This window comes from Mus caroli, unplaced genomic scaffold (genome assembly GCF_978045245.1).
Source record: "Mus caroli unplaced genomic scaffold, Mus_caroli_1 scaffold_2, whole genome shotgun sequence".
Lineage (NCBI taxonomy): Eukaryota > Metazoa > Chordata > Mammalia > Rodentia > Muridae > Mus > Mus caroli.
The window spans coordinates 78204592-78229189 of record NW_028227257.1 but is presented as its reverse complement, the minus strand read 5'-3'; the positions used below and the strand labels follow the sequence as shown (position 1 = coordinate 78229189).

The 24598-nt window shown below is 41.4% G+C and overlaps 1 protein-coding gene across 2 annotated transcripts in view; it reads left to right on the top strand.

The window, feature by feature from the left end:
• Positions 1–24276, top strand: part of Pamr1 (peptidase domain containing associated with muscle regeneration 1) — a 95941-nt gene extending 71665 nt beyond the window's left edge. For both annotated transcript variants that reach the window (XM_021155746.3, XM_029474726.2), the window contains exons 7-11: positions 14052–14264; positions 15905–15971; positions 19163–19395; positions 20646–20938; positions 23241–24276. In XM_021155746.3, the coding sequence (XP_021011405.1) occupies positions 14052–14264; positions 15905–15971; positions 19163–19395; positions 20646–20938; positions 23241–23777 (1343 nt within the window). In that variant the 3' untranslated portion in view covers positions 23778–24276. The remainder of the gene's footprint in view (positions 1–14051; positions 14265–15904; positions 15972–19162; positions 19396–20645; positions 20939–23240) is intronic.
• Positions 24277–24598: the final 322 nt, after the last annotated feature.

Sequence of the window (24598 nt, the reverse complement as noted above, 5' to 3'; positions counted from 1 at the left end):
ACAGAGACAGAGACAGAGACAGAGACAAAGAGACAGAGACAGAGAGAACACATATAGTTAGGAGGGAAAAGTGGTGGGGTTAGAGAATGGGGAAGAAATTGGAGGGAAGGGAATGTGGAGTAGGCTTGATCAAAATGCATTATATTCATGTATGTATTTCTGAAACAATAAAAATGATTTGAAAGGATGCACATGAGTGGGGGGTCACTCATTAAGTATTATGTGATAGCTCAGCCTCTCAGTCCTCCAAAGACTGACATGAAGAAGTTTGGGAAGACAAACTAAGTGGTTCTTTGTTCTTGAGCAGCTTTTTAACCAGGCTTGCTTAAAAATCTGAACTTACAGCTTGGAGGTCTAAGAAAAAGGAAAATGCTAAATATTCATAGAAGATTAGTGTGCCACATTAAAATTCTAGATTCATTCATAAAATATATTTCCTTTGTGGACAGGAATATCATATGATAATGATATAAGGGAAAAGGGCAGGTTGTCTTTCTAAGGCTGGGCTCTGCCCCAGGGCCTGCTAACTATCAGGGAATGGTGAGGCGGTTCCAATATGAACTTCTTTCTGTCATAGACTATGTCACTTATTGCTCAGAGGACACTAGAAAGCGGTGCTATTAGTGTACAGCAAAGAACCACTCTTCCTGGAGACAATGCGGTAAGGTCATGACATTCTGCATAATACTGCCATCTTCATGTCCACTTCTTATAGATCTCTGACCTTGGTCATCTCAGCTGTCAGAAGTGATTCTTACTGTACTAACCAGAAGGAAGAAAAACTATATAACTGTATCTGCTTTGAATCAACTTAAATATAGCACTCAAATCTATAATTGGGACTTCAGTATTGGTCATTGCAGGGGCATTCTTCATGCCACAGACTGTATAGGATCACATTATGTAGACAGCATGAAGCTATCAGGGCAAATTCTAAGCAAGTCTTTGTTATTCATCTTGAGAAATCCCATTGTCTACGGTACCTGATCCCTTCATGTACAATAGCTTGGCTGGAATGGATCTGGCCTCAAGCATGAGATTGTTTATGGAGGCTGAAGCCCTTCTCCAAGGGTCTACACGCTATTTTCCTATCCATGTTCCTCATTGCCTTGCTATGCTAATGGCTCTGTGACATTGCCTTACTAGACTCCCATCACTGTCTGCAGAGCCAAGAAGGGAAGGCATGAGAGGCCCTGGTACCAGGGGCCAAGAAAACATCAATGCTGGGCTAGTTTCTCCTGGATCAAGCTTTTGGGACTCAGTTTCTGTTAAAGGATGCATTCCCAGGATTAGCCAGTAAGGGAACAGAAGGGGAAGAACTCAGTGAAGAGCGTTTTCAAATCCTGATCCCACAGGGATCTGGAAAGAGAAAATTAAAGTTCAAGGGATATACCCATCGCATTGGCAACCTTTGGTTGGATAAAGAATGAGACAAAAATCATGATCATTTTCAGCTCTCTTCAGTTGGACAAGCTAGTTCTCATACTCAAGGACAGTCTGCTGAAGGATGCAGGTGCCAGTTGTAGGCAGCAAGACACATCTGGAGAAGTACAAGGCAGGTCCCTTGTGTTGCTACAGGGATACAAGAAGCCTGTGGGGGCTCCTGTAGAATTCAAGGTGAGAGTACTTACAAAGCTGTAACATGTGTGCCTGTGAAATGGCATCATAACAAACCACCTCATACAGTGCTCTTTGGGGAGGTAGGGACTAAGAATATAGACAGTCTTTAAATGTTCATCTGAAACAATATTCCAGAGGAGTGCCCCTCTGGTGGCAGTTTTGTTCATGAATTAGCATATAAGGACATGCTCAATTTAATGTGTTTCTGTCCTCAGGCTGGGTATCACGAGGAACAAGGCAATGCACCATTTATTATTAATCATGGGATGTTCTACTTAGCAAAGCAGGGCTTCTAGCTCCTTTATGCCAGAGATAGAGATATTTTAAATTCTCTATTGGCTTTGTCTGAAATATCTGCACCTCTGAGGTAAAATGAGACATGAAGCCCTTGAAAAAAAAATCAAACAGAAAAGAATCATGAATCTGTCCAGTTGGGGAGATACAAAGGTTTCTAAAAAGAGAACACACAGAGGATTGGAGATTGCTTTGAAGCCTGTGGGAAGGACCTGTGATGAGATGCAATGGTCTGTATACCTACCGGGGGATGTCTAAACGAGGAGAAACAACAGTGGAGAGACTAAGTCTTAGTCTCTTCAAAAGCATCATAAGCAGGTGTTCAGCTTTGGAAAATACAGGGAATGGGAGAGAGGAGACAATGTCCAGGTGATGTTTGATATAGGGGTGAAAATTTAAGGTTTCAGTATGCAGGATTAAAACTATGAAAATAGAGACACTGCATGTGGTACCCAGAAGTCTGGGTCTACTTGAGTTTGGAAGCCCATCATTGCTTCTGTTCCAGTCTCCCTTTCCTCTCATGCAGGGACATCAATTTACATACATATTTATTTATTTTCCTATACACATTTATTTTCCTATCCATTTTCATCTTTTTGACCATTTAAGCTTCCTTACGATTCTTGTAAGTATTCTTTCAGCTTATTAGTACTCGTCAGCCTCATTGGATTTCCTATTAAATTATCCACTGAATTTTTTATTTCATCGTTGTACTTTTCCATTTTAGACTTTTCCTGTGGTTATATTTTAAGGCTTATAGTTTTCTGCTAAAGTTATCCATCTTGTCCTTGGTTTCCTTGAGGATATTTGGCATAGATATGTTTTAAAGTGGTATCACAAAACAACATTACCTAGAGCTTTATGACTCTCCTTCTTTGGTCTGTGTTTCTTTTGATTTTCAGTTACATGGTCTTGCTTTCCCTCTTGGTCAGTTGAGCCTGCTACAATGGAATGGCATACACTGAATGGTAAATGTTTATTTCTCATAGTCATAGAGGCTAGGAAGTCCATGATGAAGACACTAGCATTAGATGACTTGACTAGTGACTAGCGAAGACCTACTTCCTAATTTATAGGTGTTGCAATCTTGCTGTCTCTTTACATGAAGGAAGGCAGGGGAGAAAACTCTCTGGGTTCCATTTCATAGAGGCAGTAACATCCCTCATAAGGGCTCTATCCTCATGATCTAATTACTTCCCAAGCATTCTACCTTTGAATGCTATACTATGGGAGTAGCTAAGATTTCTACAGAAGGCTTTTGAGGGAGACACAAACATTCACTCCATTGAATCATCGCTTAGAAGTATGCTTAGCTTCATCCTGGTGACATTAGAGATAGAATAACTTAAGTCCACTAAGTGTTCTCAGAATTTTCCATCCTAAGGTCTCACCAAGTTTCAGCTGCTCAGGTACCTGTGGATTTTCTTAGTTCAGAAGTAGATGTGCTATATGAAAAGTTTACATGTGATCTGATTTGACATACGTCATTTGGTAAGACATATACACTGAAGAATTGTGGTAATAGAGCCATATCCTCACATCCTGGGTAGAGGTGGTGATACATTCCAAATTAGCTTCTCTTTTATTCTTATTTTATTTTATTTTTTTTATATTTTTTATTACATATTTTCCTCAATTACATTTACAATGCTATCCCAAAAGTCCCCCATACTCCCCCCCAATTCCCTACCCACCCAACCCATTCTTTTGGCCCTGGCATTCCCCTGTATTGGGGCATATAAAGTTTGCAAGTTCAATGGGCCTCTCTTTCCAGTGATGGCCGACTAGGCCATCTTTCGATACATATGCAGCTAGAGACAAGAGCTCCAGGGTACTGGTAAGTTCATCATGTTGTTCCAACTATAGGGTTGCAGATCCCTTTAGCTCCTTGGGTACTCTCTCTAGCTTCTCCATTGGGAGCCCTGTGATACATCCAATAGCTGACTGTGAGCATCCAATTCTGTGTTTGCTAGGCCACGGCATAGTCTCACAAGAGACAGCTATATCTGGGTCCTTTCAGCAAAATCTTGCTAGTGTATGCAATGGTGTCAGCGTTTGGAAGCTGATTATGGGATGGATCCCTGGATATGGCAGTCTCTAGATGGTCCATCCTTTCATCACAGCTCCAAATTTTGTCTCTGTAACTCCTTCCATGGGGGTTTTGTTCCCAATTCTAAGAAGGGGCATAGTGTCCACACTTTGGTCTTCATTCTTCCTGAGTTTCATGCGTTTAGAAAATTGTATCTTATATCTTGGGTATCCTAAGTTTTGGGCTAATATCCACTTATCAGTGAATACATATTGTGTGAGTTCCTTTGTGATTGTGTTACCTCACTCAAGATGATGCCCTCCAGGTCCATCCATTTGGCTAGGAATTTCATAAATTCATTCTTTTTAATAGCTGAGTAGTACTCCACTGTGTAAATGTACCATAATTTCTGTATCCATTCCTCTGTTGAGGGGCATCTGGGTTCTTCCCAGCTTCTATCTATTATAAATAAGGCTGCTATGAACATAGTGGAGCATGTGTCCTTCTTACCGGTTGGGACATCGTCTGGATATATGCCCAGGAGAGGTATTGCTGGATCCTCCGGTAGTACTATGTCCAATTTTCTGAGGAACCGCCAGACTGATTTCCAGAGTGGTTGTACAAGCTTGCAATCCCACCAACAATGGAGGAGTGTTCCTCTTTCTCCACATCCTCGCCAGCATCTGCTGTCACCTGAATTTTTGAACTTAGCCATTCTGACTGGTGTGAGGTGGAATCTCAGGGTTGTTTTGATTTGCATTTCCCTGATGGTTAAGGATGTTGAACATTTTTTCAGGTGCTTCTCTGCCATTCGGTATTCCTCAGGTGAGAATTCTTTGTTCAGTTCTGAGCCCCATTTTTTAATGGGGTTATTTGATTTTCTGGAGTCCACCTTGTGAGTTCTTTATATATATTGGATATTAGTCCCTTATCTGATTTAGGATAGGTGAAGATCCTTTCCCAATCTGTTGGTGGTTTTTTTGTCTTATTGATGGTGTCTTTTGCTTTGCAGAAGCTTTGCAGTTTCATGAGGTCCCACTTGTCAATTCTCGATCTTACAGCACAAGCCATTGCTGTTCTATTCAAGAATTTTTCCCCGGTGCCCATATCTTCTAGGCTTTTCCCCACTTTCTCCTCTATAAGTTTCAGTGTCTCTGGTTTTTTTTTTTTTTTTTTTTTTTAAGGCTGGAAGTATTCATTTTATTTTTTTTTGATTTTTAATATTTTTATTACATATTTTCCTCAATTACATTTCCAATGCTATCCCAAAAGTCCCCCATAGCGCCCCCCACTTCCCTACCCACCCATTCCCATTCTTTTGGCCCTGGCATTCCCCTATATTGGGGCATATAAAGTTTGCAAGTCCAATGGGCCTCTCTTTCCATTGATGGCCGACTAGGCCATCTTTCGATACATATGCAGCTAGAGACAAGAGCTCCGGGTTTCTGGTTAGTACATCATGTTGTTCCAACAATAGGGTTGCAGATCCCTTTAGCTCCTTGGGTACTTTCTCTAGCTTCTCCATTGGGAGCCCTGTGATACATCCAATAGCTGACTGTGAACATTCACTCCTGTGTTTGCTAGGCCCCAACATCGTCTCATAAGAGACAGCTATATTTGGGTCCTTTCAGCAAAATCTTGCTAGTGTATGCAATGGTGTCAGCGTTAAGAAGCTGATTATGGGATGGATCCCTGGATACGGCAGTCTCTAAATGGTCCATCCTTTCATCACAGCTATGAACTTTGTCTCTGTAACTCCTTCCCTGGGTGTTTTGTTCCCAATTCTAAGAAGGGGCACAGTGTCCACACTTTGGTCTTCATTCTTCTTGAGTTTCATGCGTTTAGCAAATTGTATCTTATATCTTGGGTATCCTAAGTTTTGGGCTAATATCCACTTATCAGTGAATACATATTGTGTGAGTTCTTTTGTGATTGTGTTACTTCACTCAAGATGATGCCCTCCAGGTCCATCCATTTGGCTAGGAATTTCATAAATTCATTCTTTTTAATAGCTGAGTAGTACTCCATTGTGTAAATGTACCATAATTTCTGTATCCATTCCTCTGTTGAGGGACATCTGGGTTCTTTCCAGCTTCTGGCTATTATAAATAGGGCTGCTATGAACATAGTGGAGCATGTGTCCTTTTTACCGGTTGGGACATCTTCTGGATATATGCCCAGGAGAGGTAGGTATTGCTGGATCCTCCGGTAGTACTATGTCCAATTTTCTGAGGAACCGCCAGACTGATTTCCAGAGTGGTTGTACAAGCTTGCAATCCCACCAACAATGGAGGAGTGTTCCTCTTTCTCCACATCCTCGCCAGCATCTGCTGTCACCTGAATTTTTGATCTTAGCCATTCTGACTGGTGTGAGGTGGAATCTCAGGGTTGTTTTGATTTGCATTTCCCTGATGATTAAGGATGTTGAACATTTTTTCAGGTGTTTCTCTGCCATTCGGTATTCCTCAGGTGAGAATTCTTTGTTCAGTTCTGAGCCCCATTTTTTAATGGGGTTATTTGACTTTCTGGAGTCCACCTTCTTGAGTTCTTTATATATATTGGATATTAGTCCCTTATCTGATTTAGGATAGGTGAAGATCCTTTCCCAATCTGTTGGTGGTTTTTTTGTCTTATTGATAGTGTCTTTAGCCTTGCAGAAGCTTTGCGGTTTCATGAGGTCCCACTTGTCAATTCTCAATCTTACAGCACAAGCCATTACTGTTCTATTCAGGAATTTTTCCCCTGTGCCCATATCTTCAAGGCTTTTCCCCACTTTCTCCTCTATAAGTTTCAGTGTCTCTGGTTTTATGTGAAGTTCCTTGATCCACTTAGACTTGACCTTAGTACAAGGAGATAGGAATGGATCGATTCGCATTCTTCTACATGTTAACAACCAGTTGTGCCAGCACCATTTGTTGAAAATGCTGTCTTTCTTCCACTGGATGTCTTTAGCTCCCTTGTCGAAGATCAAGTGACCGTAGGTGTGTGGGTTCATTTCTGGGTCTTCAATTCTATTCCATTGGTCTATTTGTCTGTCACTATACCAGTACCATGCAGTTTTTATCACAATTGCTCTGTAGTAGAGCTTTAGGTCCGGCATGGTGATTCCACCAGAGGTTCTTTTATCCTTGAGAAGAGTTTTTGCTATCCTAGGTTTTTTGTTATTCCAGATGAATTTGCAGATTGCACTTTCTAATTTGTTGAAGAATTGATTTGGAATTTTGATGGGGATTGCATTGAATCTGTAGATTGCTTTTGGCAAGATAGCCATTTTTACAATGTTGATCCTGCCAATCCATGAGCATGGGAGATCTTTCCATCTTCTGAGATCTTCTATAATTTCTTTCTTCAGAGACTTGAAGTTTTTATCATACAGATCTTTCACTTCCTTAGTTAGAGTCACGCCAAGATATTTTATATTATTTGTGACTATTGAGAAGGGTGTTGTTTCCCTAATTTCTTTCTCAGCCTGTTTATTCTTTGTGTAGAGAAAGGCCATTGATTTGTTTGAGTTAATTTTATATCCAGCTACTTCACCGAAGCTGTTTATCAGGCTTAGGAGTTCTCTGGTGGAATTTTTAGGGTCACTTATATATACTATCATATCATCTGCAAAAGGTGATATTTTGACTTCATCTTTTCCAATTTGTATCCCTTTGATCTCCTTTTGTTGTCGAATTGCTCTGGCTAGGACTTCAAGTACAATGTTGAATAGGTATGGAGAAAGTGGACAGCCTTGTCTAGCCCCTGATTTTAGAGGGATTGCTTCAAGCTTCTCACCATTTACTTTGATGTTGGCTACTGGTTTGCTGTAGATTGCTTTTATCATGTTTAGGTATGGGCCTTGAATTCCTGATCTTTCCAAGACTTTTATCATGAATGGGTGTTGGATCTTGTCAAATGCTTTTTCCGCATCTAACGAGATGACCATGTGGTTTTTGTCTTTGAGTTTGTTTATATACTGGATTACCTTGATGGATTTCCGTATATTGAACCATCCCTGCATCCCTGGGATGAAACCTACTTGGTCAGGATGGATGATTGTTTTGATGTGTTCTTGGATTCGGTTAGCAAGAACTTTATTGAGGATTTTTGCATCAATATTCATAAGGGATATTGGTCTGAAGTTTTCTATCTTTGTTGGGTCTTTTTGTGGTTTAGGTATCAGAGTAATTGTGGCTTCATAGAATGAGTTGGGTAGAGTACCTTCTGTTTCTATTTTGTGGAATAGTTTGTGAAGAACTGGGATTAGATCTTCTTTGAAGGTCTGATAGAACTCTGCACTAAACCCATCTGGTCCTGGGCTTTTTTTAGTTGGGAGACTATTAATGACTGCTTCTATTTCTTTGGGGGATATAGGGCTGTTTAGATCATTAACGTGATCTTGATTCAACTTTGGTACCTGGTATCTGTCTAGGAACTTCTCCATTGCATCCAGGTTCTCCAGTTTTGTTGAGTATAGCCTTTGGTAGAAGGATGGTGGTGTTTTGGATGTCTTCAGGATCTGTTGTTATGTCTCCTTTTTCATTTCTGATTTTGTTAATTAGGATGCTTTCCCTGTGCCCTCTAGTGAGTCTGGCTAAGGGTTTATCTATCTTGTTGATTTTCTCAAAGAACCAGCTCCTTGATTGGTTGATTCTTTGAATAGTTTTTCTTGTTTCCACTTGGTTGATTTCACCCCTGAGTTTGATTATTTCCTGCCGTCTACTCTTCTTGGGTGAATTTGCTTCCTTGTGTTCTAGTGCTTTTAGGTGTGTTGTCAAGCTGCTAATGTGTGCTCTCTCTAGTTTCCTTTTGGAGGCACTCAGAGCTATGAGTTTTCCTCTTAGAAATGCTTTCATTGCGTCCCATAAGTTTGGGTATGTTGTGGCTTCATTTTCATTGAACTCTAAAAAGTCCTTAATTTCTTTCTTTATTCCTTCCTTGACCAAGGTATCATTGAGAAGAGTGTTGTTCAGTTTCCAAGTGAAGGTTGGCTTTCTATTATTTATTTTGTTATTGAAGATCAGCCTTAGTCCATGGTGATCTGATAGGATGCATGGGACAATTTCAATATTTTTGTATCTGTTGAGGCCTGTTTTGTGACCAATTGTGTGGTCAATTTTGGAGAAGGTGCCATGAGGTGCTGAGAAGAAGGCATATCCTTTTCTTTTAGGATAGAATGTTCTGTAGATATCTGCCAGATCCATTTGATTCATAATTTCTCTTAGTTTCTCTGTGTCCCTGTTTAGTTTCTGTTTCCATGATCTGTCCATTGGTGAAAGTGGTGTGTTAAAGTCTCCCACTATTATTGTATGAGGTGCAATGTGTGCTTTGAGGTTTACTAAAGTTTCTTTAATGAATGTGGCTGCCTTTGTATTTGGAGCATAGATATTCAGGATTGATAGTTCCTCTTGGAGGATTTTACCTTTGATGAGTATGAAGTGTCCCTCCCTGTCTTTTTTAATGACTTTGGGTTGGAAGTCAATCTTATCAGATATTAGAATGGCTACTCCAGCTTGTTTCTTCATACCATTTGCTTGGAAAATTGTTTTCCAGCCTTTCATTCTGAGGTAGTGTCTATCTTTTTCTCTGAGATGAGTTTCCTGTAAGCAGCAAAATGTTGGGTTTTGTTTGTGTAGCCAGTTTGTTAGTCTATGTCTTTTTATCGGGGTGTTGAGTCCGTTGATATTAAGAGATATTAAGGAAAAGTAATTGTTGTTTCCTGTTATTTTTGTTGTTAAAGTTGGCATTCTGTTCTTGTGGGTGTCTTCTTTTAGGTTTGTTGAGGGATTACCTTCTTGTTGTTTCTAGGGCGTGGTTCCTGTCCTTGTATTGGTTTTTTTCTGTTATTATCCTTTGAAGGGCTGGATTCATGGAGAGATAATGTGTGAATTTGGTTTTGTCGTGGAATACTTTGGTTTCTCCATCTATGTTAATTGAGAGTTTGGCTGGGTATAATAGCCTGGGCTGGAATTTGTGTTCTTTTAGTGTCTGTATAACATCTGTCCAGGATCTTCTGGCTTTCATAGTCTCTGGTGAAAAATCTGGTGTAATTCTGATAGGCTTGCCTTTATATGTTACTTGGCCTTTTTCTCTTATTGCTCTTAGTATTCTATTTTTATTTAGTGCATTTGTTGTTCTGATTATTATGTGTCGGGAGGTTTTTCTTTTCTGGTCCAGTCTATTTGGAGTTCTGTAGGCTTCTTGTATGTTCATGGGCATCTCTTTCTTTAGATTTGGGAAGTTTTCTTCTATAATTTTGTTGAAGATGTTTGCTGGTCCTTTGAGTTGAAAATCTTCATTCTCATCCACTCCTATTATCCGTAGGTTTGGTCTTCTCATTGTGTCCTGGATTTCCTGGATGTTTTGAGTTAGGATTTTTTTGCATTTTCCATTTTCCTTGATTGGTGTGCCGATGTTCTCTATGGAATCTTCTGCACCTGAGATTCTCTCTTCCATCTCTTGTATTCTGTTGCTGATGCTCGCATCTATGGTTCCAGATTTCTTTCCTAGGGTTTCTATCTCCAGTGTTGCCTCATTTTGGGTTTTCTCTATTGTGTCTACTTCCCTTTTTAGGTCTAGTATGGTTTTGTTCATTTCCATCATCTGTTTGGATGTGTTTTCCTGTTTTTCTTTAAGGACTTCTACCTGTTTGATTGTGTTATCCTGTTTTTTTTTAAGGACTTGTAACTCTTTAGCAATGTTCTCCTGTAATTCTTTAAGTGAGTTATTAAAGTCCTTCTTGATGTCCTCTACCATCATCATTTAAAAGCAGATATGCTTTTAAATTCAGGTCTAGCTTGTCAGGTGTGTTGGGGTGCCCTGGACTGGGCAAAGTGGGAGTGCTGGGTTCTGATGATGGTGAGTGGTCTTGGTTTCTGTTAGTAAGATTATTACGTTTACCTTTCGCCATCTGGTAATCTCTGGAGTTTTTATAGTTGTCTCTGTTTAGAGATTGTTCTTCTGGTGATTCTGATTACTGTCTATCAGCAGACCTGGGAGACAGGCTCTCTCCTCTGAGTTTCAGTGGTTAGAGCACTCTCTGCTGACAAGTTCTCCTCTCACAGGGAAGGTACACAGATATCTGGTGTTTGGACCTCCTCCTGGCCAAAGAAGAAGGCCCAAAATAGGACCTATCCCTGATGCTGTGTTGCTTTGGCAGGTCACAGAAGCTGTCAGCTTCTGTGGTGCACACTCTCACCTGTGCAGACTAAGTTCCTAAGTTCGGTGGAGTCCCGGATCCAAGATGGCGCTCCCTTCTCCTGAGGTAGAGGGCTCCGTGCAGGGTGGGACCACTGTCCTCCGGCTGGGAGGGTGCCGGATGTCTGCGGCCCCAAAAGGGTGCTGCCTCAGCGGCTCTGTGGCTCCCGCCTGTCCCAGAAGCTGTCTGCCTCTGTGGTGCACACTCTCACCTGTGCAGACTAAGTTCCTAAGTTCGGCGGAGTCCCGGCACCAAGATGGCACTCCCTCTTATTCTTATTTTAAAGCTTTCCCAGTGAGAGACACAAATGACTTCAAAATTATAAATCTTTATTTTCTCTAAAAGTTCAACAACTTCTCAGTGTTCAAACCCACAGTAAATGTAGCAGATGTACACACCCTGAGGGTCTATCCCATGAAAAATCAGGATGTGAGGATCTAGTATACTGTGAAAGTGCCTTCTTCCTAGGAAAGAAAACAAGCTCTCAGGTTTACCTGTCCAAACCATCAGCAGAAAGGATTTTTTTTTTTTTTACCTTTTGTGAAGCTGATGTGGCTACAGTTGAGATTTTTAATTCTCTGTATTTCAGGACTAGCATTAAATCCCTCCCAGTCTCTCTTGGCCATAAACAAAGCTCAAAATAGATGAAGAACAACACTTATAAATACTCCAACTTCAGCTCTTACATTGACTAATTGGGCACAGATTTAGGTAAAAGCCACAGCTAGGCAGTTTAGTTGGGAGGGGCCATGGCTAAGTGAAGAACTAACTGTCCTACGTAGGCAAAGCAGTGCTTATCAACTCTTGGCTCCAATTGATTGTTATTATATGGAAGCATAGATCTAAGCATTTCAGTCCTGAATCATTTGAAAGGCCAGTGACTCAACTTTACCTCTCCCAATTTTTAATGTTATGACTAATTTCACAGTTTTAAACATGCATGTGGGATACTCTGCCTTTCATTATAGTCCCCAGGCCCCAGCAGTGGACTTTTGGCTGTGTGTTCAGAACTGAAGCATCGGTACTGGATGAAGGTAGCTTCACTTGCTGCTTCCTCTGCTGTTTCTCCCACACCAGTGTCATTCCCAAAACACAGCACTGGGGTTTTCTGAGTCCACTTGAGATGTTAAAACTGCACTTCCTTGTTCTGGCATCTCAAGATTTTTGAACAGCTTGCTCAGTGAGGTCCCTTTCCTTACACTTAAAATAGGAGCTTAGGGTTTGCTCACAAGAGGAGTTGCTTGCATTACATAACCCCAAGGCACACAGAGTATGACTGATCTATTACCATATGACCCTGTTGATAGTTTTCAAGAAAAGTCAAGCCACTGATTTGGATGGTTCTAGAAGTCTTCCCAAGTGGCATATAGAAACAATATTTATTCATTTTTGATTTTGGATAATTTAGAGGTATTATCCAAATAGAAACTCTCTTCTTGTCAAGCAAGTAAATAAGTTGCTGGAAAGGTGATTGGGGCAGTTATCAGAAACAAGGCCTGTTGAATGTGCGATTGCTTTACTTGGGGACTGTTCCAGAGGAGTGAGTCTGTGCCTTGGAAGAAATGACAGGAAAGAAATCAGGGATAAGTGCTGGAGAGATGGTTCACTTGCTGATTTTGTAGAGAACCAGGGTTCTATGGGTGGCTCTCAACAATTTAGTTCAAGGAATTTGATTCCATTCTTCTGACCTTTGTAAGCACAAGGCACACATGTAGCACACACATATATGCAAACAAAATGTACATACACATAAATAAATATTAAAAAAGAAAGAAACAAGGGAAACTGATAGAACCATTGGTCCCAAATTCAGTAATAAAAGGCTCAATTTTTCATGAGTTTCTCTGTCTTTTCCTAGGCTGGTTATATTCATTACGGTGTCATAATCTGTTTCACACAATTATGTTACTTACCCACTAGAATATTTCCAGGCCATAGCTAAAATGTTCTGGATAGCTTCTGATGCCATTTCAACTTTGTCTCTGTCCTGTAGGAATGAAAGAATAGACATTTCTTTGTTATAAATGTAAAATAAGCAGATAAAAGCTCTTTTTGGGGATTGGGGAAGGCTGTTAGAGCTACAATTATATAGTGTTGTTTTGTTTGATTTTATTTTGTGTGTATGGTGTTTTGACAGCATCTATGTCTGTGAACCACTTACTTTCCTGATTCCCGAGGGCCAGAAGAGGGCGTTAGATCCTCCTGGAACAGAGGTTACAGACAGTTGGGAACTACTATGTGGATGCCGGGAACCCCAGTCCCCTGGGAGAACAGCCAGAGTGCTCTCAATTCCTGAGTTATCTCTCCAGCACTACCTGGTACCCTGTACCCTGATTGTTTTGTTGTTGTTTGGTTGGTTGTTTCTTAAACTAAGTGTTTCAGCATACTGTTTTCTTTCTGGAGTTGATATCTAAAGTTTAAATCCATGTTACATATATATTCTTGATTCAAATCAATTCTACTTTCTGAGTACACACTCTAAATAGGAAAATGTAGAGTGTGGGTTAATTGCATAAGTGTTAGGAAATGAAACACATAACACACCACCATCAAAAAATAATAACCACCATATACTAATTGAGAAATCTAGGTGGCTTATTTACATTTGTCCGGGCTTGCCCAACTTCTGCAGTTTGGGAAAAAAATAAACAAATGTCATCCAGGACCCAGATTTAGTGTCAAACTTATTTGTATTTCCAATGAATGATTTCTTCATTTAAGAAAAAGTCATGAAACAAGCATGACATGCCTACCACATGCTTCTCCACAATGAATTTTCTCTGGGATTCTCTTCCAAGCACTGCTGTTAGCAGGCTCCCTGTCAATGTATTTTTAATTCAATGAAATGTGAAAAGAATCTATTCTAAAACTGGATGACTCAGACTTTTAACAGTTCCTTTTCACCCCTTATTCTTTCACTTCTAGTACTTGAAGAAAGAAACTGCTCAGACCTTGGGGGCCCAGTCAATGGGTACAAGAAAATCACAGAAGGTCCTGGACTTCTCAATGAGCGCCATGTAAAAATTGGCACGGTTGTGTCTTTCTTTTGTAACGGCTCATACGTTCTGAGTGGCAATGAGAAACGAACTTGCCAGCAGAATGGAGAGTGGTCAGGAAAGCAACCTGTCTGCATGAAAGGTAACTCACGGACATCTCTGGATTCTACAGATGCACATATTCTTTGACAGGTCCAGTGCCTGCCTTAAGTCCATGGAATACTGTTTTCTTGTAGGCTCATCCTTAAGCCATATGTAATTCCTACCTTGGAGACTATCATTTAAAAACATTGTGTCTTGTTTCCTGGGTCCCCAAAAGTCTTCACTCTGATCTTACCTACGATGATGGAGAAGAGCAGTTTGGGGAAGATGCCAAGGCTGTGTTTTAGATATGGAAATCCAAGAACAGAAGTTGTAAGACTTTGCACATCTGTTTTTGTCATATATGTAATGAAAGAGCCAATAAGCATATGTCCCTGGTCACCTACATAGAGGGGACACTACAGATGTAGATGGATAAAGACAAACACAGCAAACCTTCAAAATTCTAACAAATGAATGAGTAGTTTGGAAAACAGAGGTCTCAGCATTCCCAAAATAGATGCGAGAGTGTGATGTAGGTAGGGTTGGTTGCAGTCAGGAGGGATTTAAGGATGCTAGGAGGAGCTGAGATAACATTTCAGATGAAAGACAGGAGAAAAAAGTGGGTATAGACTAAAGTGGAAGCATCTGTCTATGGTAAGCTCAAGGCAAGCCATCTTGGAAGTAACATTTAAAATATAGGTTGGAAGCCGAAACCCCTGGACTGTTGTGTTGGGAGATGGAGCCCTCCACGCTGGTGATGCAGCTTTGCCCTGACTTTATTCATTGATTGTTTTGGGTTGATGCCTTCTTTACTGAGAAGAAGTGTGTGCTCATGTTCTAGATTGTCAAGACCATTGCCCCTACCCGTCACCCTCTCTGCTGGGTGTTTGTCAACAACCTGAACCACGGGGAAAGGAATGAAAGAGAAATAAAAGGACCAATGTGAAAGGGAGAAATCACTTTAGACTTTTGCCAGAAGCTACTTTCCTCCTCCCAGCACAAGGCCTGAGGTTTTATTTCATTAAGTATGGGAACGGTGTTGCATATGTCCTTGGAGGGTTTTTGTCAACTTTCCTCTTACAAATTAATACAACCAAAGTACTCTAAGTTGCTAATTAGACAAATGTTGGCTGCTAGATTGGGAAAGAGAGATGGGAAGGATTCGTTTTCCCTGGAAGAAAAAAAGAAAGATTTCAGTGAATTGAAACTGGGCTCCCAGTTGTCCTCTGGTGACTGCTAGGGACCTTCATTGCAGAGACAGGACAAGGAATGGCTGGTTACTCAAGACTTATTTATAATTGGCACTGCCGTCTGGTTTTAAACAAGGACTCCCTAATTCCCTCTGTGGGCTCTATTTTGGAGCCTTCACTTTGAGTTTTATTCCACTATGATCTAGTTTGCTGACACCATTCCCATGAACAGATGGCCCTAATCTATTAACTGCCACTGTCCCAAGTCTCCTCGGAAGAACAGTTTTTCAGAGGAGACAGCTGAGTTCTATAGTAGCAACTCCCAGGGGAAAAGCAGCTGCCATCTTGCTAAGTACGCTGTTGAAGCTTTTCTAACCCATGAAGCCCCTGAGACCTGTGAATGAATGCATGGTGTCTGGAAGGGTGGGAGTCAGGTGTTATTCTGGGTGGCATGATGTGACCAGTAAAGTCGGAAAAGCATCACACAGCATGGCTTATCTGTTTCTAGCCTGCCGGGAACCGAAGATCTCAGACCTGGTGAGAAGGAGAGTCCTTTCGATGCAGGTTCAGTCAAGGTGAGGCCAAGCACCTGAACTCCTCTTTCAAGGCGAATGGCTATTTCCCTTCTCCACTTGCATTTGGCCAAAGAGAGCCTGGCATTTCTAAGGGACATTTAGTGCTAACTCGTCATGAAAGAATGGGGCTTGTTAGATGGAGGCTCATTAGCCAGCTGCTTTTGGCTAAGAGGAAGCTACTATTGGAAGAAGTACAAGTTTTATTGGATCGTGGGAAAGCAGATGGTTGGTGAGAAGAAGCAAGGCTTCCCCAATGATCTTTGGGGAGTTGGATTCTAGTACTTTAGTCTTCCTGAAATGACTGCTTCTTTATTATGGCAGCTTCTAGGAGCTGACAATCCTGCTAGATCATGCAGCCAGCTAGGGTTTAGGAAGATGGTTGCTGACCAATCAGATGGGGCAGACTGATGGAGATCAGGAGCTAGAGATAAAGGATCAATAAGAGAGACATGAACTCTGATGAGAGACATGAACTCCTATGTATACTCAGTGTTCTTCTTGGGAGGAAAGCTAAGGCCTACCTGCTAGTGAGAAAGGAGGCCACTTTACTGCAGGTGCACAGAACTCTTAGGTTTCCTTCTACCATTCCAAGCATAATTCTGTTTGAGAAAAGTTAACCTTGTGGCTCCTTCAGTCTGGTAACTGTTTCTACTGGATCTCACAGAGGTTTACCTCTCTGCCACCCTTCAGTTCTCTGCCTTTTCATCTAGCAGAGAGATCATCTCTGACTGTTCTTTTATGCTAGATAAATACTCTACTACTACATCCTCAGCCCATTTGAAATAAAACTAGTAACATCACATAGGTCCTGAAACCACATCAGGTTCTTTCCATTACCTGGTATTCTATGGCCTTCACCATGATTCTGATTTCATCTTGTCATCCCTGTCTTTTCTTCTTCTTTCTTCTTTCTTCTTTCCTCTTCTTCTTTCTTCTTTCCTCTTCCTCTTCCTCTTCCTCTTCTTCTTCTTCTTCTCCTTCTTCTTCTTTCTTCTTCTTCTTCTTCTTCTTCTTCTTCTTCTTCTTCTTCTTCTTCTTCTTCTTCTTCTTCTTCTTCTTCTTCTTCTTTCTTGTTTCTTGTTTCTTTCTTTCTTTCTTTTTCTTCTTTTTTTCTTCTTCTTCTTCTTCTTCTTCTTCTTCTTCTTCTTCTTCTTCTTCTTCTTCTTCTTCTTCTTTTCTTCTTCTTCCTCTTCCTCTTCCTCCTCTCTTTTCTCTGCCACCATGTCTGCCACATAGACGCCATTCAGTAAATAGTTCTTGAATGAGTAAACTGGATTAACAGTCAAGGATTAAAAACTTGCTTCTGCCTCCCTTTAATCCTAGTTATGTTTAAACAATTTCCTGAAGTTAAATGGGCCTTCATCTTCTTTTTTGAAAAACAGCGCTAATTAATAATGGTTCTCCTAGGACTGTTGTAAGGATCAAAACCATACTGACAGATGACACTGAAGCTGTGTGCCAGCTGTTGCTCCTGTCACTTTACATAGATTAGTTTACTTAGTTCTCACCATAACCATAGAAGCTGGGTATTTTTATTATTATTTGCATCTTATTAACATATCCTTGCATATGTGGAAACTGAGGTTCTAAGGAGTTAAGTGATTTCCAGAACAAGATGTCAGTCTAAAGCAGAACTGACTTGGATTGTCCTTCAGTGAAGGTCGCTAACCACACTCACCCCTGCTCAGGTTCTCACCCACATTTGCCTTTCTCCCTTGGGAACAATGGCAGTAGAATACAGACTCTGTCTCCTCTCTGCCTTGGTGGCTTCCCTGGAGTGGGCTAGCCACTAAGTGCAATGCTCTCCCTGTTTAAGTGTTGTCGCCTGCACAGTAATCCTGAGCTAAACAAAGAGACAATAGAGATTCCTACTGTTGCAGCAGTTTTAGTGGGAGAAGGCACTACGTGACTCCTGCAATTGAGAAAGCAAGCCTCAAATCTAGTTGAAATGTCTTTCTGGAAGGTAAGCTGCTGAAGTGGGGGTATTCTTAGGTTCTGTAGTTCCCTGAAACAAATATCAACTTCAGTGACCAAAAGGTAAGCAGGTTGTCGGTTCAGAAGCTCCTAGACCTAACTATAGACATTCCTGAGCCAAACACCATATCAAGATACAAGAAATCTTAAACAACATGAAATTGATATGATAGAGATACTAGGGTGGAAATACTATCTTGGGTGCCATATTCCTTTACTGTGCCCCAAAGCACCCCTCCCCCCCAAGAGTGCCTCTCTAGGCTTCATTTCCCCATTCGTTATTACACGGGGATGAAGACATCAATTCCTGGAGGAACCCCAGTCTGCCGCCTGACAGTCATTATGTACCGATGTAAAGCAATCACAAGCTGTAGGATGTGTCTCTCCTGACAGATAGTCTCTAGGGAGCTCAACCTCAAGCTCATTTAATGCCCCCTTTCCCATTTACACACACAGTTTTGTATTTCTCCCAAGCAGTGTTGCCTGAGAGAAAGTTCTAGTCTCTGAGGTGAACTAATTACATTTTCTAATTGGCAAATCAAGCTACTGTATCAACACAGTTTATTTCAAATTCCTAATATTGCCCCATTATGGTAATGTTCAGAGAGAAGAATGTGCCTGGCTTTCTCTCATTCAAATTAACTCCTTTTCCTGTTTATTTTTGCATTAAATGTCCTCTCCTCTCCTCTCCTCTCCTCTCCTCTCCTCTCCTCTCCTCTCCTCTCCTCTCCTCTCCTCTCCTCTCCTCTCCTCTCCTCTCCTCTCCTCTCCTCTCCTCTCCTCTCCTCTCCTCTCCTCTCCTCTCCTCTCCTCTCCTCTCCTCTCCTCTCCTCTCCTCTCCTCTCCTCTCTTAGTGTGTGTCTACACAAAGAGTACATTTGGATCATAATATTATGTCAGACTTTATTTGGTTTGGTTTAAAATTCTAGGTACTTGGAAGAATGCCAGGAGCAAAGGATTACAATATTGAGTGACATAAAGAAAATTTATTCAGTAGCAAAAGGAGAGAGACAGTGAGAAGGAGAGGGGGTGGATAGAGGGAGAAAAAGGAGGAAAAAGAAACCAGAGAGAAAAGAAAGAGAACATGAGTGGACAAAGACAGGGAGAGAAAGTGGAAATTGGAGGTATTTTTCTCTTCTATAACCAACATCATAATGGGAACTGGATGCTAAAGTCTTGCTTTTGTTCTTTCCCTGGCCTTGTGTGCCTTGATCCAGGGAGACACCATTACATCAGCTTTATTCCACGGCTTTCAGCAAGCAGAAATTGCAGGATACCTCTACCAAAAAGCCAGCCCTTCCATTTGGAGACCTGCCCCCTGGATACCAACATCTGCACACCCAAGTCCAGTATGAGTGCATCTCACCCTTCTACCGCCGCCTGGGAAGCAGCAGGAGGACATGCCTGAGAACTGGGAAGTGGAGTGGGCGGGCCCCGTCCTGTATCCCAAGTGAGTCAAGGCTCATCTTTGAGTTTGAGCCTCTTTCCTTTTCCACGGTCACTTGTGAACTGCTGTTAATATTGTGGAAGGCTTTTATAGAAAGCTTAGTTGAGCAAGGGGATTTTCTCCCATCGATCGATCCCCCTAGTTTAGTGACCTTTGGAATTCCACAGTTCAAGCTCCCTCCTTTTGGCTTAAACTTATTATCCAGAAGAAATTGACTCATAAGATCTTAGAGGAATTGTTTCTTGTTCATCATTCATCATATCTAGAAAAAGAAAAGGCCAGTGATTAATACCAAGTGGGGATAAAGCTAAAACGGTGAGAGGACTTCATCTATGTTATCTTCACAACCTTGTCAAGGCTCCATTTTCACATTCAGTCTCCAATGAATTCATTAACTGACATGAATTAAATAATGATGTGATGTAGGTAGCATGAGATAGTATTTGGAAGTTCTGGATTAGAGGCTTGCACATTCTTACCTATTCTCATCCTCTTTGAGAGTAGGGAATAGTGTGGCAATAGTTTGTTGTGGCCCTGCTTATGGAAACAGTCATGGGATTTTTGTCGGTTGCATCATTCCATTCAGGCCACTCAAAAAGCCCCTAAAGTCATTATTATTTCCCTGTACATTTTCTAGACAAAGAAGCCAAGATTCTAAGGGGCTAGGCAATTTCTTCAAAGTCCTATTGTTTCACTGAGTTACAAACCCTCCACTTTTAACTCTAGATTTTATAGCCAATGACATGTAAGGTAGCTGATTAATATCAAAGGGAGGGGTGCTAAGGAAATAGCCTGGCAGGTAAGGACTTGCTGTTCAAGTTCGAGGGTTATGAGTTTGGCTGGGCACAGGGGCATGTATCTGTTATCCCTGAGTGGCAGAGACAGAAGGATCTCTAGGGTTTTCTGGCTAGTCAGTTCAGCCAAATTGCTAAGCTCCAGGGTCAGTGAGAGACCCTGTCTCAATAAATAATGAGAAGAGAAATCAAGAAAGTTATTAATACCTGACATTCACTACTGACCTTCACACACATATGACACATGTATCTGCATGCTAGCACACACCTGAATACACACATAAACCTGTATATGAATACAGGACATACATTAAACTAAGCCAAAAAGGGAAAAAAACAAAACAAGTTTTCTTAGTGGGTCCTCCCTTTCAGACTTGTACTGTCTTGGTTGAGTGACCCATTCGTGTTCAGATAGTAATGGTCAGACTTGATCCTATCAAACTGACATTTTCTCCACAGTCTGTGGAAAAATCGAGAGCACTCCTTCTCCAAAGACCCAAGGCACCCGCTGGCCATGGCAGGCAGCCATCTACCGGAGGACCAGTGGTGTACACGATGGTGGTCTGCACAAAGGTGCATGGTTCTTGGTCTGCAGTGGTGCCCTGGTGAATGAGCGGACTGTGGTTGTGGCTGCCCACTGTGTGACTGAGCTGGGGAAGGCCACCATCATCAAGACAGCAGACCTCAAGGTTGTCTTGGGAAAATTCTACAGGGATGATGATCGGGATGAGAAGAGCATCCAGAATTTACGGGTGAGAATGGAATCTCTTGGAAACGGGAGCTTTGACTTAACCAGTTATGAGAGCAGAAGAACAGGGCCTAGCATGTCAGTATACAGCCCTATGCCTGATATGCAACAGGGGCTCAGATTTTCATATTGACTGAGTCTAATAGCGAAAGTTAGTAAACCATGCAGGGGTCCTCCACACCTTTGTTTGTTTTGAAAATTACATGGAGCTAAGTATCAGCTATTATTGTAGTCCTCAAAAGTCATTCACCTTATGTTCAAATGTACATTACTTTATCTATTAGTGTGTACTGTAAATTACAGTGTAGTAAACATTGATGAAGCATTTGTTTGGATATCTCTGTTTGAAATTACTTGTTCTGGGGATATTGTTTACTTGTTACTGTGACCCAGCCACCCAGGTCAAGAGAGACTGATGGCTGTTTCTTGAATAAAAAAGAGAAGTAATTGTGTATTATATTTGGATTTGGGAATTTATCACAAGTAGTCTTTAAAGATATGTTTTATCCAAGATACATCTGAATATAATATACTTCTTATCTGTTCTGTGCCCTCCTTCCATTCGTCTGTCTGTCAATCTGTATATCCTACCCTATTCTTCTTTCCACCTGTCTATCCATTCTTCTTATACATCCTTAAAAGTACATGAAATGCTCACAATGGGCTAGAGATTATAAACCAGTATCTTGTAGGGTTGAAGCTTGGATCCTGCTAATTAACCTATCTGTTCTTAATTAGTTGATTAGACATTAAACATTTGAGGTATTTCTGAGAAAGACTTAGAGTCCATTTTCTGGTTAAAGTCAGAATGCTTGCCATATCTCTGTACAGCGGTGTACAAAATATCATCTGCCTATTTTATATGGAATATGAACACCCACTTTTATGACCTTACCTGAGGATTCTACTTAGTTAATACTCCCTTCTTGGCCCCAGTAGGTATTTGAATTGACAGCTATGAAAGAACAATTACTTTCTTTTTTTTTTTTTTTCTAGAAACTTTCTTTTTTTTTTATTTTTTTTATTTATTTTTTTTTATTACATATTTTCCTCAATTACATTTCCAATACTATCCCAAAAGTCCCCCATAGCGCCCCCCACTTCCCTACCCACCCATTCCCATTCTTTTGGCCCTGGCATTCCCCTATATTGGGGCATATAAAGTTTGCAAGTCCAATGGGCCTCTCTTTCCATTGATGGCCGACTAGGCCATCTTTCGATACATATGCAGCTAGAGACAAGAGCTCCAGGGTTCTGGTTAGTACATTATGTTGTTCCAACAATAGGGTTGCAGATCCCTTTAGCTCCTTGGGTACTTTCTCTAGCTTCTCCATTGGGAGCCCTGTGATACATCCAATAGCTGACTGTGAACATCCACTCCTGTGTTTGCTGGGCCCCGGCATCATCTCACAAGAGACAGCTATATTTGGGTCCTTTCAGCGAAATCTTGCTAGTGTATGCAATGGTGTCAGCGTTTAGAAGCTGATTATGGGACGGATCCCTGGATACAGCAGTCTCTAAATGGTCCATCCTTTCATCACAGCTACGAACTTTGTCTCTGTAACTCCTTCCCTGGGTGTTTTGTTCCCAATTCTAAGAAGGTGCACAGTGTCCACACTTTGGTCTTCATTCTTCTTGAGTTTCATGCGTTTATCAAATTGTATCTTATATCTTGGGTGTCCTAAGTTTTGGGCTAATATCCACTTATCAATGAATACATATTGTGTGAGTTCTTTTGTGATTGTGTTACTTCACTCAAGATGATGCCCTCCAGGTCCATCCATTTGGCTAGGAATTTCATAAATTCATTCTTTTTAATAGCTGAGTAGTACTCCATTGTGTAAATGTACCATAATTTCTGTATCCATTCCTCTGTTGAGGGACATCTGGGTTCTTTCCAGCTTCTGGCTATTATAAATAGGGCTGCTATGAACATAGTGGAGCATGTGTCCTTTTTACCGGTTGGGACATCTTCTGGATATATGCCCAGGAGAGGTATTGCTGGATCCTCCGGTAGTACTATGTCCAATTTTCTGAGGAACCGCCAGACTGATTTCCAGAGTGGTTGTACAAGCTTGCAATCCCACCAACAATGGAGGAGTGTTCCTCTTTCTCCACATCCTCGCCAGCATCTGCTGTCACCTGAATTTTTGATCGAACAATTACTTTCTATGATTACTTGAGCAAAGCTACAAAAAAATTGTAACTTAGACAGTTTCCCTCAATAATTTGACCCCTAACTGGCCTCTTCTTGTCCATACCAGAGCTGACTGTTTACCACTGGTATCTCTTCCTTGCATTTGTAGGTTTCTGCTATCATTCTGCACCCCAACTATGACCCTATCCTGCTTGACACTGACATTGCTGTTCTGAAGCTCCTAGACAAAGCTCGCATCAGTACCCGTGTCCAACCCATCTGCCTGGCTACCACTCGGGACCTCAGCACCTCTTTTCAGGAATCCCACATCACTGTGGCTGGCTGGAACATCCTGGCAGATGTGAGGAGCCCTGGCTTTAAGAATGATACCTTACATTATGGAATGGTCAGAGTGGTAGACCCAATGCTTTGTGAGGAACAGCATGAAGACCATGGCATTCCAGTTAGTGTCACTGATAACATGTTCTGTGCCAGCAAAGATCCCAGTACCCCTTCTGACATCTGCACTGCAGAGACAGGGGGCATCGCTGCTTTGTCCTTCCCAGGCCGAGCATCCCCCGAGCCACGCTGGCATTTGGTGGGGCTGGTCAGCTGGAGCTATGACAAGACATGTAGCAATGGCCTATCCACAGCCTTCACAAAGGTGTTGCCATTCAAAGACTGGATTGAGAGAAACATGAAATGAACCAGCCACAAGGCCACTGAGAAGCCTTTTATTAGCATCCATCTGTACATATGGTGTATAGAACAATGCGGGCCTGAAGTGTAATTATGCCCACCATCTTGGCTACTGAAAGGCTCCTGGTTTCAGGAACTTATCTCAAGAGACAGTGAACAGAGTTTACTTCGTCAGGGAACTGTCTTCCTGAATGCTTGGGAATCATCTAAAAGATACCAGGTCTTGCAACAACTGGATTTCTTCAAAGAAGACCATGTGACTAGAAGGAGAACCTCTTGCTCCTTCTCCACTCAGAGTGATGTGACTGTCAATCAGTTTGGGTTGAGAAGGTTGACTTGGGGAGGCCTGGGCTGCACCTGGCTTCTGTCAAAGTTCCAAAGAACAACTTACACTACAGCCCAGGGCAAAGGAGATTGGGTGTGGCATCCTGTGTAAATTGTCACAAGATTTTCTGATCCTTTCCCTTTCCAATCTTCTGTACACATTTCAATAAAACAAGGTCTGGTCCCTGACCTACAAAACAAAAAGCTGCTCTCCCTTTTGCATGCTGTTTTCATGAGTTATATGGAATTGGGTTAGATGAGGGCATTTTAACATAGAGCCATGGGGTATAATTTTCCAATGTGTCTGTCAAGTGCTGTCTTTATAATACCAGTCATTGGAGCTTGGAGGGTCATAGGACAGGCAGGTCAGATAACACATAGGAAACAAATTATGAGTGATGTGCTGGTTAATCTTGACTGCAATCTCATTTGGACTGAGAGGTGTCTAGATTGGTAAAGCACAGCTCTATGTGTCTGTGAGGCTGGTTCCTGGGAGGATTATTT